The sequence below is a fragment of the Chrysochloris asiatica genome, unplaced genomic scaffold, assembly GCF_000296735.1.
Source record: "Chrysochloris asiatica unplaced genomic scaffold, ChrAsi1.0 scaffold00135, whole genome shotgun sequence".
Lineage (NCBI taxonomy): Eukaryota > Metazoa > Chordata > Mammalia > Afrosoricida > Chrysochloridae > Chrysochloris > Chrysochloris asiatica.
Window position 1 is genome coordinate 5,696,251 of NW_006408653.1, and position 16,056 is coordinate 5,712,306.

General features: G+C 38.1%; 1 protein-coding gene across 1 annotated transcript in view; it reads left to right on the top strand.

Moving 5' to 3' along the window:
* The window catches only part of MCF2L2 (MCF.2 cell line derived transforming sequence-like 2), a 302,889-nt gene that overhangs the window by 259,159 nt on the left and 27,674 nt on the right, over positions 1 to 16,056 (top strand). The window contains exons 23-25 of the mRNA XM_006869837.1: positions 10,798 to 11,013; positions 12,868 to 12,960; positions 13,141 to 13,219. Coding sequence (XP_006869899.1) covers positions 10,798 to 11,013; positions 12,868 to 12,960; positions 13,141 to 13,219 — 388 coding nt within the window. The remainder of the gene's footprint in view (positions 1 to 10,797; positions 11,014 to 12,867; positions 12,961 to 13,140; positions 13,220 to 16,056) is intronic.

Genomic DNA, 16,056 nt, shown 5'->3' on the forward strand with positions numbered 1-16,056 from the left:
TTTCTGTATTACCTTTAGCAAAACTTTACTCGCTTGAGATATATATCAAAGAGATTGTCCGATGATTTTCACATTCCGTTGGGTCACCTCTCTCTGGAATGGGCACAGATATGGATCTCTTCCAATCAGTCGGCTAGATAGTTGTCTTCCAAATTTCAAGTACCATCAAGTAGACATCAACTCGGGGTGACTCTATGCACAACAGAATGAAATACTGCCTGGTCCTGTACCAACCTCACAATCGTTGCTACTCTTGAGAATTGCTGCTGTCACTGTGCCAATCCATCTCATTGGGGGTCTTCCTCTTTTTCACTGACCCTCCACTTTACCAAACAGGATGTCCTTCTACAGGGACTGTTCCCTCCTGATAATATGTCTGAAGTATAAGAGACGAAGTCTCACTATCCTGGCTTCTAAGAGGCATTCTGGCTGTACTTCTTCCAACACAGATTTGTTTGTTCTTCTGGTAGTCTATGGTACTTTTAATATTCTCCTCCAAAATCATAACTCAAATGCATCAATTCTACAGTTTTCCTTATTCATTGTCCAACTTTCACAAGTATATGAGATTATTGAAAGTACCATGGCTTGGGTCAGGCTCACCTTAGTCCTCAGACTGACATCTTTGCTCTTGAACACTTTTAAAGAAGTCTTGTGCAGCAGAGTTGCTTAAGGCAGTATATCATTTTTCTATATTTATGTGAAGGTGACTGGAGGTGCTGTGGATTAAGCATTAGCTGGTAACTGAAAGATCAGCAATTTGAACCCAATAGCTACTCCTCAGGAAAAAGATGAGACAGATTCCAGAAAGATTCGCAGCCTTAGAAACTCTAGGGAGCAGTTCGACTCTGTCCTACCAGGTCTCTATGAGTTGGAATCAACTAGACAGCAGTGGGTTGTGTATTCTGGGTTTGTTTAAGGACATTGCTCAGTATTTGACTAAATGACCCTTCATGAGGACCTGCAAGGAAAAAAAAAAAAATTCTTATTAGCACAATTTTCTGTGCTTTTTCTAAACAACGATTTACATTTTCCTTTCAGACATAATAAATCAAGTAATTCACTATGCTTTCCTCTGCAGCAAATTTACACAGCTTTATTTTTGTGGCTTTTGTATATAACCTGTTGTTTTTTAGTATTTATTTTTTCTGCTTATCTGAAAATGTCCCAATTTTGCCATTGTATTTAAGTTAAGGAAAATTTTCTTGACTATATAGTTCTTGGTTTCTTTCAAAGTTTTACATATGTCATCCCATGCCTTGTTGCCTACATGGTTTCTGCCGAGAAAGCAGAGCTGGACCTAATTGTTTTTCCTTAATCTAGTTGGTACAAAATTACCTTTGTAGGTAAATTTTCATTTCTCCTAAGCTGCTTTTAGGTTTCTTTTCCTGCCTTTGGTTTTGGAAACTTTGATTATGATATGCCTTTTGGGGTCTATTCTGTTTGAGGTTTATTCAGCTTCTTGAATGCATATCTTCTTATCTTTCATGATATTAGAAAAGTTTTCTTTCAACAACTCTTTGAGAGTTTTGTCTGTGCTTTTTTTTTTCTCTCCGTGTCTTCCTGTTTTGGAATTCCAATCATGTCTAAGTTATTCTTCTTGATGATGTTCCACATAGTTCTTAGGTTTTTTCCTTCTAGTTGGTGTTGTATTGTTCTTTATGCTCATTGTTCCTCAAGCAGATTAGTATTGAGAGATTTTTCTTCAAGCTCACTAATCTGGCCTTCATTGATTCAATGATATTTCTTTGCTCTTTCAATGTATAATCTGTTTCTGCAGTCTTAATATTAATCTTCTCGATTTCCATTTGCTGTTTTTATATGGTTTCCAATTTTTCATTTATTTTTTTAGTTTGTTCCTGTAGTGTTTTCCTGAATTCATCTGAAGTTTTTCTGTTTTCCTTGAATTTTTCAGTAGCTTTCTGTGTTTCTCTCAATTTGTTGAAAACATCTAAATTATCATTCTTTTGAATTTCTCATCAGGTAGTTTTAATGCCATTTATTCCTATAAAAGTCTTGTGAGTTTATATTTTGGTCACTTATTTCAATATGAACTGAAATTGCTTTCTCTGAGACATTGTGGTGGTGTTATATTTGTATTTAATTGATGAATGTTTGTTGGTGTGTTAGGCACTCATCACCTGTTTCCTGGTGGGTGAGATAGAGAATGTGGATGTCTGGGCAGTTCTCTGTTCACTGTTCATGAAGCAAAGTTGAGGGTGCATCTGGCTGGTGTTGGCTATTGTCCATCATTGATCCAGTAGTACAAGAGTGGGTAGTGGCCCTCACTCAGTGGATGGGGTTGCAGGAAGTATGGTTATGACTGGGCCATGTGGACACAGTTTCTGTTTCCTGTCAGATGAGACAGGGAAAAAGAGAAAGAAACAGAAACAAATAACAACAGAAAAAGAAAATAATAAAGAAGCGGGGGCAGTGGAGGAAGAAGTTGGGGAAAACAAACAAAAAGCAGCAAGAATAATGAAAAGAGAAAAAAGAAATTAAAATAAAAACAAGGGAAGAGAAAAAAGAAAAAGCACAAGCAAAACTGAGGAGGGAAAAGAAGACAGAAAGAAAATGGGGAAAAACAGGAAACGAAAAGAAAGATAACAAGGGAAAAATGAAGAGAGAAAAGAAGAAAAAAAGGAAACTTGAAAAAGAAAATGAAAAATAAGGGAAGAGGAAAAAATAAAAAAAGAGAAAGGAGAAAACTGGGGATGTGGGGAACAAGACCTAGAAATAAGAAACTGTAAGGAGCAGGGTACCCAGTATGATCCAGTACCCTCTGCTAGCCAAAGGCAGGTTGGGTTCCCTGCCGGCCTAGATGTTGTCTAGAGTCAGGGCACCAGATGTCCTGGAAGTAGTTCATGGCTGAGGTCAGGGTGCTGATTCCTGGAAGGAACTCTTTTGGGCCCTGAGGACAGCTGGTTACAGAAGGAGTTCTTGTCCACCCAGGGAGTAGCACCTGTCCAGCATTGCATATTCTGCTGGCTTGATGAAATGAAGTTCATATGCTTTCAGACTCGGAGATGGTGTACCTAGGGCCCTATCCACAATAGAATGGCACCAACTTCCAGAGAGTAGGGGCTGAGCAGGAAAGGGGGAGTGTCATTGTCTGCTGGGTAGGTGAGGGTGGGGATGGCTATGCTTCTGGTCACCAGATGGGTGTGGTGAACAAAGAGAGGACCATACCTTTCTTGTCACCTGATAGCTTGTACTATCAGGCCACTGTCTGGATTGAATACTGCTTGTAAAAACTCAAAATAAAGAGAAACAGCTGTTGTTATTAAGGGGTGTAGAGTCAGTTCCAATCCACACCAATCCTGTATAGGATTTCCAAGAAGTGACTGGTGAGCTTGAACCCATTAATAATCAGAACATGGAATGTATGAAGTATGAATGTAGGAAAATTGTATGTTTTCAAAAATGAAATAGAACACATAAACATTGATATCCTAGGCATTAGTGAGCTGAAATGGACTGGTATTGGCCATTTTGAATCTGACAATCACATCGTTTACTATGCCAGGAACAATAAATTGAAGAGGAATGGAGTCGCATTCATCATCAAAAAAAAACATATCAAGATCTGTCTTTAAGTATAACACTGTCTGTGATAGGATAATATCCATATATCTACATGGAAGACCAGTTAATACTACTATTACTCAAATCCACACACAAACCAATAAAGCCAATGATGATAAAACTGAAGAATTCTACCAACTTCCTCAGTCTGAAATTGATCAAACATGCAACCAAGATGTATTGATAAAGAAGTTGCAAAATATGACCATGGTGATAGAAACGATGTTGGAAATCACATGATAGAATTTTTTTAAACCCATGACTTCTTCATCACAAATACCATTTTTAAACAATATAAAAGATAATATACATATGGACCTCACCAGGTGGAATAAACAGAAATCAAATTGACTACACCTGTGGAAAGAGACAGTGTAAAAGCGTCGTATCATTAGCCAAAACAAGGCCAGGGACAAACTGTGAAACAGACCATCAATTGCTCAGATGCAAGTTTGGACTGAAGCCAAAAAAATTTAAAACAAGTCCACAAGAGCTAAATATGACCTTGAATATATCCCACCAGAATTTAGAGATCATCTGAAAAACAGATTTGATGCATTAGACACCAAAGATCAAAGACCGGAAGAGGTGTGGGATGACATGAAGGCATCATACAGGAAGAAATAAAAAGGTCTTTAAGAAAACAAGAAAGAAGGAAAAGACCAAAATGAATGTCAGAAGAGATTCTGAAACTTGCTTTCCAACACAGAGATGCTAAAACAAATGGAAGAAATGAGGAGGTAAAAGAGCTGAATAGAAAATTTCAAAGATCGGCTTGAGAAGACAAAGTCAAATATTATAACAAAATATGCAAAGACCTGGGTTAGAAAACCAAAAGGGAAGAACACACTCAGCAGTTCTCAAGCTGAAGGAACTGAAGAAAAAATTCAGTTGTAATATTGAAAGATTATATGGGCAAGATATTGAATGATGCAGAAAGCAGCAAAAGAAGCTGGAAGAAATAGAGTTGCTGTACCAAAAAGAAATGGTTGCTGTTCACCCTTTTCAAGAGGTAGCATATGATCAAGAGCCAATGATACTGAAGGAAGAAATCCAAGGTGCACTGAAGGCAATGGCAAGAACAAGAATTGATGGAATAAAAACTGAAATTGTTCAACAAACTGACAAAGCACTGGAGGCACTCACTCATCTATGCCAAGAAATTTGGAAGCCAACTCACTGGAAGAGATCTGTGTTTGTGCCCATTCCTAAGAGAGATGACCCAACAGAATGTGGTTATCATTGGACAATGTCATTGATCTCGCATGCAAGTAAACTTTTGCTAAAGATAATTAAAAAATGGCTGCAACCACACATTGACAGAAAACTTCCAGAGATTCATGCCGGATTCAGAAAAGGACATGGTATGAGGATATCATTACTGACATCAGATGGATCTTGGTTGAAATCAGAGAATACCAGAAAAATGTTTATCTGTGCTTTATTCACTATGTAAAGACTTTGGATTGTGTGGATCGTGACAAGCTGTGGACAACATTGCAGAGAATGAGTATTCTGGAACATTTAATTGTGTTCATGAGAAATCTGTACACAGACCAAGGGAACAGTGAATGGTTTAAAATTAGCAAAGGCGTGCGCCAGGCTTGTGTTCTTTCACCATCCTTACTCAGTTTTTATGCTGAGCACATAACCCGAGAAACTGGATTATATGAAGAAAAATGTGGCATCAGGATTGGAGGAAGACTCATTAACAACCTGTGATATGCAGATGATACAACCTTGCTTGCTGAAAGCAAAGAGAACTTAAAATACTTACTGATGAAGACCAAAGACCACAGCCTTTAGTATGGGTTGCACCTCTATGTAATGAAAACAAAAATCCTCACCTCTGGACCAATAAATAACATCCATATAAATGGAGAAAAGACTGACGTTTTCAAAGAATTTATTTTGCTCAAGTCAACCATCAACACTCATGGAAGCAGCAATCAAGAAATCAAAGGAGGCTGAGGCTTTGGGCCTCGCGGTCAGGCCCAGCCCCACACACCCACCCTAGGAGCCTAGCGCGCTTGCTGCCATGTCTTCCGGGCCCAGCGTGAACGCCTTGCAGCGTCTGGTGGAGCAGCTCAAGTTGGAGGCCCGTGTGGAGAGGATCAAGGTATCTCAGGCAGCTGCGGAGCTTCAATAGTACTGCATGCAGAATGCTTGCAAGGATGCCCTGCTGGTCGGTGTTCCAACTGGAAGCAACCCCTTTCGGGAGCCCAGATCCTGTGCTTTACTCTGAACAGTATAGAGAAAAGCTCACTGAGGAATGCCTTCAAGTATGAAGTGATGAATGACTGTCTCCAAGTTTCAAGAAAACATCTCTCTAGCCAAACAACTTTTAGTTATTTGAGACCTTTCCTGTGACCTGGTCTTTTAGCCAAAATTATATAGAGATTGATGTGGTTTTGCTCAAATAAGGAAACTAGGTAAAGGGGCAAATCTTTAAATAATAATGGCCTGTTTCTTTTGGTGATGTGCTTGTATACTTAAGACAAGCAAACATTTACCACTAAACATACCAAAATACACCTTTCTTATAAATCAATTATTGTTGTTTTTATACTTGGAATATCATGTATGTTTTGTTTACTGGATGTGTACATTTTAAGAAGAAAAACCTTTTTGCTCATCACAAAATTTTGATATTTATAATTTGTTCCTAAGGTTTTTGTACCTTAACAAAAAAATTTTTTTGCTCATTTCTAAATGAAGATAAGCAAGTATAGGCAGTCTCCAGATTATGATCAAGTTCCACTCCTAAATCAGGTTTGTATTTAAATTAGAATTCAGGTGTGGCTCATATCTAATATCAGTTAGTCATATGTATGTCTTACTACACAGTATACTATTCTATGTATAAAAAGTATTAAAGAAACACTTCCAGATACACTAAAACATGCTTAACATGTTTTATAAGAATATTTTGATGTACGTCAAAAAATAGTGTCTATTTGTTATTATGATCCATTGTATGTACCTCAGAATTTTAATACATTAGGTTTTATGGGGATTGGCTTGTAATAATGGGTTGGATGTAAGTCAGATGCTCATAACCTGGAACTAACTGTATAAAATTTGGGGGAAGACTAGGCTTTAATAATGGATGCTGAATTTTTCTAAATGAGAATATAGTTTATTTTTAACACTAATCATGGGTGCTGTTTCTGATCACACTTGTTTGGAAAGGTTTATGCTGTATTGTATGTTAGTTTGCCCTATCTTGTGTATGAAGACAATTTGGCTGCTGTCTTAAGTTCCTGTACTAATTTTTTGTTGTACTTAAAAAAATGCTACATTATTTATATCTTTTAAAATGTTTAAAATATGACCTATAGAACATTGCAAATGGTTAAATATGGTTAAAGTTTGTGAAAATATTACAACCTAAAAAATTTTTTTTTCGCATCACAAATGTTGTATTTTACTGATAAGCCTTCGATTTAATTTGGTATACTTTTATAAGGTTACTTTGTATTTATGATAATCTTTGAAGAGTTTGGAAATAAAATTTCTGCTTAATTCATCATTTTCTATGCCAGGAAAAAAAAAAAAATCAAAGGACATATTGCATTGGGCAAATCAACTGCACACAACCTTTTTAGAGTGTTCAAGAGCAAAGATGTCAGTTTGAAGACTAAGGCGTGCCTGGCCCAAGCCATGGTATTTTACATAACTTCATAAGCATGTGAAAGTTGGACAGTGAATAAGGAAGACCGTAGAAGAATTCATGCATTTGAGTTATGGTGTTGGAGGAGAATACTGGAAATTCCATGGACTGCCAAAAGAACAAACATCTGTGTTTTAAGGAGTACTGCCAGAACTCTTCTTGGTTGGCCAGACTTTGTTTCTCATGCTTCAGATATATTGTCAGGAGTGACCAGTCCCTGGAGAAGGATATCACGTTTGCTAAAGTGGAGGGTTGGAGAAAAAGAGGAAGACCCCAATGAGATGGATTGGCACAATAGCAGCAGAATGGACTCAGGCATAACCACGATTGTAAGGTTGGCACAGAACTGGACAGTGTTTCATTCTTTAGTGCATAGGGTCACCATGAGTCAGTACAAACTTAATGGCACCTATCAACAACTAGAAATGAGTTGGAACCAATTTGATGACATTCAGAAACAACAACAAATATATATATATATATAATTTCTTAAGGAGCTCTAGTAACATAGTGGTTACAAGTTGGGCTACTAACCTAAGGTCAACAGTTCAAAACAACCAGCTGTTTCTGCTCCCATAAATATTTATAGTCTCAGAATCCCTATCCAGGGTTGCTATGAGTCACAACAGACTTCACAGCACCTAACCACCAACCACCATATAATTTCATCTTTTTAAAGGAGAAAGCAAGGTCTCTGTGTGATGCAAATGAACTGGTAACCAAGAGGTCGTCTGTTCAACTTACTCAGTGATGGCACCATAGAAATATCTGGCAATCTGCTTCCATAAAGAAAACCTTGCTCTACTCTGTAACAGAATGGACTTGATGCTGCAAGACAACAACAATAACAAATGAAAAGCAATTGCTGAGAGCTACAGTGGTTGCATTTGAATAGGTTCTTTCAGAAGGAAGCTAAAGTGAAAACTTCTCAAGACTCCTCATAGACCCATCCATCCTCTGTCTTGGAATGTGGTCAAGCTGAGCTTCATGCAACATGGAAGAGGAGCAGGATGCTCTTCATTACAGTCAGCATTCTCAATTGAGAGACTGAAAGCACTCCCTTGAGAACAGGCACAAGTCATCATGCCCTTTATCATCACTCCTATTCAACTTTGGAGCCCTACTCCATAGGATAAACACTAGACTGCGAGCCACAAGGTTGGTGGTTCAAACCCATCAGCTGCTTCATGTGTAGAATCGACTCAACAACACTTAACAACAACAACAATTCAATATTGTGCTGGAAGTCCTAGCCAAAACAAAAAAGACCAGAAAAGGATCTAAAAAGCATTCAAATTAGTAAGAAAGAAGTAAAACTATCATTCTTTTGTAACCAGGAGCTCTGGTAGTATAGTGGTTACTAATTGGGCTGCGAACCGCAAGGTCGGCAGTTAGAAACTACCAGCTGTTCCATGGGAGAAAGATGAGGCTTTCTGCTCTTGTAAAGATTTACAGCCTCAGAAACCCTATGCAGGGTCACTATGAGTCGGAACTGACTCCACGGCACATAACAACAACACTACCAGATGATATGATCCTATATGTAGAAAATTCCAGAGAGTCTATAAGAAGCTATTGAAACTAATAGAAGGATTCAGAAAAGTGAAAGGATACAAGATCAACACAGAAAATCAGTTTTGTTTCCTTTACACTAACAGAGAACTCTGAAAAGGAAATCAGGAAAACAATACTATTTATAATAGCGACTAAAAAGATGAAATACTTGTGATTAAACCTAACCAGTTTTGTAATGACTCATAGAAAGAAAACGTTATATGTATGACTCCTGGTTCTCCAACAGGGCTTCACTCTTCATAGTTTATACATGTAAACCTACAAAGCAAAAAAGAGACAATCAGCCCAGAAATAGGTTGTAATCACCAGTGAAATAACTAGAGCTTATTCCCTTAGAGTTTTCATTTTTTAATTTCAGAAGTACAGTTAATTCCTTTGTGTATGTGTACAGTAAAAATAGACCAAACAAAACATTTGCCAATTCAACAATACAGTCAGTTCCTTTTAAAAAAAGATGTTGTTAAGTATCATAGCACTTGTTCCAATTCATAGTGACCCTCTATAGGGTTTCAAAGGAGCGACTAGTGGTCAATCTTGTCGTTAGCAGTCCAATGCTTATACTACAGTGCCACACCAGGACTCTTGTTTATTCAACTATACACAATAAAATTTATCTATAAACAACAGATTGCAAATAATACACAGATAACTATAAAATAATGCACATATTCCTAGTATTACGTTTCAGAACCATAGGGATTTATCCCAGCTAGATAAATCTCAGGACAAATCTCTCTCTCCTAGTCCCGCTAAAATAATGTTGTTTGTTTGGTACTTGGACTCAGGGAAATACATTTTATTATCTGCTTGTAAGTTACTTACTTTTTGGAAAATATAAGATAAAATGGAAGGGTCCTCCTTGCTGTTCCACAGACTCCCAGACTCTCATGCTATCACCTTGTGAAGAGAGCTCAGAAAAGGTAGGGTCATCGCACGTGGGCACCCAGCCAGAAGTGTGTAAGGAAGGCAGGCTTGCTGGTGGAAAGTGAGGCATCACAGTTGTATGGTCTGGTGCAAAATGGGCTTCTCTTAAATACCTGTCATTTGGAATGATCTCTTCCCCATTCACTCACACAGAGTTCAAGTGAGTACTGTTTCTATGAATGGTCACATCTTTCAAAGATTATGTCCTAATGAGCATTCTCTTTTCAGAACAAACCTCATGGCCTTAGGTTTTCATATACCTGAAAGGAGGGTTAGAATGCAAGTGGAACACAAGGATTGCCATAGTTTCATGTTGCTGTTGTTAAATGTCGCAGAGTTGGTTCAGATTCACAGCAACCCTATGCACCACATTGACCCGTCCTGTGCCATCCTTACCATTGGTATTACGTTTGAACCCACTGTTGCTACCATTGTATCAATCCATCTTGTAGAGGGTCTTCCTTTTTTTGCAGACTCTCCACTTTACCAATCATGATGTCCTTCTCCAAGGACTGATTCTTCCTGACAACATACCCAAAATACTTCAGTACAATTTCTCTCTTCAGAGCATTGTTAAAAGATTCTTTTTTTGCCCTTATTAAGGAGACTTGTGAGTTAAAAACAAAGAAGAAATGAAACTCTGCTAGCTAAAATTACTTACAAAACAAAATATAAGTACTTTAGTTGAAGTATTTCTAACATGTTTTATGTCTAATACCTCACACAGCTCAAGTTATGATCTTACGTATCTGGATGCACCTCAGTGAGGTTCACAAAGTTGTATTTTTTATTTTGTGTTAGATTAGCTGGAGTGGCTTCTTTTTTTTTTTTTTTTTTTTTTTTTTTACCTTTTTATTGTGAATTGAATGACTAAATCATCCACTTTGTTTCATCTCAATGATTGCCATCTCCTCCATGCAACATCGCTTAGCTCACTTCCTCCCTGTGTTCTGAGTAGCACTTTTAAGATTAAATACCTAAAATAAGAATGCATTTGAAAGTAATTCAATGACTTCTTTCTTTGTGTCTATTTCCAAAAGGATGATATAGGAAAACTGGGCAAGCTGTTGATGCAAGGTCCTTTCAATATCTGGACAATTCACAAGGATCGTTATAAGATGAAGGATTTGATGCGATTCAAGCCCAGCCAGAGGCAAATCTATCTATTTGAAAGGGGAATAGTGTTCTGTAAGATACGAGTGGAACCCAGCGACCAGGGGTTTTCTCCTCACTTCAGCTTTAAGAAGTCTATGAAGGTAAAGGGGGTCCTATTGCACCGGGGGGAGTTCAAACACTTAATACACTCAGCTGCTTACTACATTAGAGGTTCAAGTCCACTCAGAGGCACGTCAGAAGAAAGGCCTGGAAATACATGTTTGAACAATCAGCCATTTAAAACTCTATGGAGCACAGTTGAACTCTGACACAACATGAGACAGAATCGATTTGATGGCTACTGATTATTGCACCTGGGGAGTCATGACACTCCCAAGGGGAGAGTTAAGGAAATAAGGAAACTGAACGGTAGAGAGGTGAAGTTAAATTGCCAAACAGTAGAACTAGAATGCACACTCAGAGTCTTGGCATGTAATCAGTACTCAATAGAACTAGGACTAGCACCGAGGTGTCTTCACACTAAGGAAAAACAAAGGACCATGCAGCAAGCAGCCAGTCTGTACAAACTAGTTGGAGAAAATGCCCTTTTTCCTCTAAGGCAAATGACTGATTAGAACAAGGCAAAAGACTGATTAGAACTCGGGCTGGATTTCAACTTCTATTGGCCTTTCTCAGTGGGCATCTTTGGGTACAGCTGTAGGTGGCATGCTGACTGTGTGCAACCAGGAATTCATGCCCATAGCCTTGTCATTTTTTTGTATAGGAAATTTCCCTAGCTAAATGGATATATCACACACATGATTTTTAATATGTATGCATGTTCTTGAAATTAAAATAGTTCATTTATTCAGAGTAGCCTTTTTTATTATGGGCTTAATGGAGTCTTGGTGCGGTGCTGTAGGATAAGCACTAGACAGCAAGGTTGGTTTGAACTGCAAGGTCTGTGGTTCAAACTTACCAGCCACTCCTTGGAAACTCTATACAGGGTCTCTATGAGTCAGAACCAACTCGATGGCACTTAACAACGGCAACAATGCATACTAATTTAGTTACTATTACGTGGAGATTTGTGAAATAACAGTAAAAACTGCAAAAGCCAAAACCTGTATAAGGAAACCTGTCAAACCTAAAAAACCAAACCCACTGCTGTTGAGTGGATTACGACTCATAGCGACCCAATAGAGCATATGGAACTGCTCCCAGAGTGGAACTGCTCCATAGGGTTTCCAAGACTATGTATCTAGACAGCAGCATCCTACCTCATCTTGCCCCTGTGGAACGGCTGGTGAGTTTGAACCTCCGACCTTTAGTTGACAGCTGAGCACTTAAACCACTCTGACACCAGGACTCCTTGGGAACCTCTCAGAGAAGGAAAACGCACATACTTTCCACTAATAGAGAGTGATAGAAAAGTAGTAAGACCACACCTTCGTCTTACGAGGCAAGGCAGTTGTGTAGAGCTCAGGCTCTCACAGGTTTTACTGCATTGAGGTGTTTAAAGGAAAGATGATGTCTTTGCCTGAAGACTGAAGGCTCTATATATGGAAAGATATGCATATAGTCCTTGTTACCCTTCAAAACACACAAGACAGATGATGCTGTACCTGATTGTGTTTCTTGGAACCATCAAAAGGAGTCCCTGGGTGATGCAAATATGTAAGCAATCAACTACTAACCTAAAGGTTGGCAGTTCAAATCCATTCAGAGGTACCTAGGAAGAAAGTTCTGGCAATCTGCTTCTGAAAGATCACCACTATTGAAACCCTATGAACCACAGTTCTCTGAAGCACATGGGTTCTCCATGAGTCAGAATTGACGCAATGACAACAGGCTTGGGTGTTTTTGATTTGGGGGTGCTGTTAGAAAACAATGACAAAACACTTGGAAGAAAGATGGAATAAGAGTTGTCAAGGCTAGAAAGGATTAAAATGACTGACAAGGGCAGTTTTTACATCAGATAATTCTGACATAAAACATTTCTTTTTGTACTATAGTTGATGACCCTTTCAATTAGCCAAGTTGGAAGAGGGAGTAACAAAAAATTTGAAATTGCCAGTCGAAATGGACTTGAGAAATACATCGTACAGGTAAAGCTCTTGCCTTCCCCACAGGTGTTCTCTACTTTATCCTGTGGCATTCCCACAACTTATAAAGTGTTTTCTATCTGATTATTCTAAAGGACACCCAGCTAATAAAATTAATTGTCCAGTGCAATTAACATTCAGGGCGACCTGATACTTACAGTACTTTCTTATCTGTAATTGCAGGCAGCATCAAAAGAAATCAGAGACTGTTGGTTTTCAGAAATAAATAGATTATTGATGGAACAACAAAACAATATCACAGGTAGGGTTGCCACTATTGACCTTAATCTGTAGAGTTATGATGATTCCAGCTTTGTGGTGAGTGAGCCTATTAGGGATATTGTTCAAGAAAATAGTTTGCCAGGAAAATGAACTATAATCACATATTCGCAGTCCCTAGAAATGCTTGTACTTGTGTTAGGTTGTATGGTGGTTTGTCTGGTTGTGCATAGCTGTGTGTGTTTGCCTATTGCCAAGATAAACAACTTCAATCAAAATCTCAGGACCACCCTAGAAAATGCTAGATTCAAATGCTTTTTTGTAAATATGATATAATTTATATACACTAAAATTCACCCCATTAAAGTGTACAATTCAGTGGAATTTAATGTATTCACATGTCTGTGAACCTTCACCACTATCTAATTTCAATTTTTATTGCCTTATAAAAGAAATCTCTGTATCTATTAGCAGTTACTCCCCACTTATATCTTCCCCTAGGGTCCCTGTTTCTGTGGATTTTCCTGTTCTGGTATCTCATATAATTGGAACTATATAAAATATGATCCTTTCTGTGTGGCTTATTTACATCATACGCGACATATGTCTTTAAGGTTCATCCATGTTGTAGCATGTATAATTAGTGGAATAATAGTCTATTATATGCAAATACCTTGTTTGTTTACTCATTCACCAGTTGCTGAACATTTGACTTGTTTCTACTTTGGGGCTAATATGAATAATACTGCTATGAATATTCAGGTACAAATTTTTGCATGAACCTATGTTTTCAATTCAATTCCATAGGAACAGAATTGTTGGATCATATTGTAACTAAATGATTCAATTTTTTAATGAGAGTCAAACTGTTTTCCACAGCAGCTGCCACACCATTTTAAAGCCCAACTAGCAATGTATAGGGTTTGGTTTCTCCCACATCCAACACTGGTTATTATCCATCTTTTTTTATTATAACTCTCCTAGTACAAGTGAGAATTCTGGTGTGGTTCTGTAGAATAAGCACTTGACTACTAAATGCAAGGTTAGTGTTTCAAATCTACCATCCAATCCACAGAAACCCTATGCTGAATTGCTAGAAGTTGAATCTACCTGGACAGCACTTAACCACAACAACAACAACGTGTGAAGTGATAGCTCATTGTGGTTTCGATTGGCATTTCCTAATGGAGTCCTGGTGTGGCACTGTGGGTTAATGCTCCAGACTGCAAAGTCATTTGAACTGCAAGGTCGGCAGTTCAAACTCACCAGCTGCTCCTTGGAAACAGGGTCACTATGGGTCGGCATAAACTCGATGGCACTTAACAACAACAACAACAATGATTATGACTCAGTGTAAAGAAAACAAAAATCCTCACACTAGACCAATAGACAATGTCATAATAAATGGAGACAAGACTGAAGTTGTCAAGGATTTCCTTTTACTTGGACTCAAAATCAATGACCATGCAAGTAGTAGTCAGGAGATCAAATGACGTATTGTATTAGGAAGATCTGCTGCACAAGATCTCTTTAAATAGTTAAAGAGCAAAGATGTCATTTTGAGAATTAACGTGCACCTAATCCAAGGCATAGTATTTTCATTGACCTAATATGCTACTCGTCTGTCAGTTTGTCATACTGTGGTGGCTTCTGAGTTGCTGTGATTCTGAAAGCTATGCCAATGGTATTGTAAATAGCAGCAGGGTCACCCATGGTGAACAGGATTCAGATGAACTTCCAGACAAACACTGACTAGGAAGAAAGAGTGACAAACTACTTCAGAATAGTTAGTCACTGAAAGTCTTATGAATAGCAGAGAAACACTGTCAGATATAGTGCCAGAAAATGAGCCCCTTAGGAGGGAAGGCACTCAAAATGCGACTGGGGAAGAGCTGCCTCCTCAAAGTACAGTTGACCGTGATGATGCAAATGGAGTAAAGCCCATGGGAGAAAAGCCCTCAGGACCTTAATTTGCTGATGGGACACAACTCAAAATGAAGAGAAACAGCTGTAAAGATCCATTGAAAACTGGAACATGGAATGTACAAGTATGAATCTGGGAAAATTGGAAGTTGTCAAAAATAAAATGGAATGCATAAACATCGATATTTTAGGCATTAGTGAGCTGAAATGAACTGGTATTGGCCATTTTGAATCTGACAACCACATGGTTTACTATGCCAGGAATGACAAATTGAAGAGGAATGGTGTTGCATTCATTGTCAAAAACATATTCAGATCAGTCATGAGATACAACGCTGTCTGTGATAGGATAATATCTATGTGCCTACAAGGAAGCCCAGTTAATACCCCTATTATTCAAATTTATGCACCAACCACTAAAGCCAGTGAGGACGAAATAGAAGAATTCTACCAACTTCTTCAATCTGAAATTGATCAAACATGCAATCAAGATGTGTTCATCATTATTGGTGATTAGAATGCAAAGGTTGGGAGCAAAGAGGAAGGATCAGTAGTTGGAAAATATGGCCTTGGTGATAGATATGATGCTGGAGAACACATGATAGAATTCTGCAAAATCAATGATTTATTCATTTCAAATACCTTCTTTAGATAGCATAAGTGACGACTATATACATGGACCTCACCAGATGGAATGCATAGAAATCAAATTGACTACATCGGCAGAAAGAGATGATGGAAAAGCTCCATATCATCAGTGAAAACAAGGCCAGGGGGCAGACTGTGGAACAGACCATCAATTACTCATATGCAAATTCAAACTGAAGCTAAAGTAAACAAAAACAAGTCCACAAGAGCCAAAATATGTCCTTGAATATATCCCACCTGAATTTAGAGATCATCTGAAGAACAGATTTGATACATTAAACACTAAAGACCAAAGACCAGAAGAGTTGT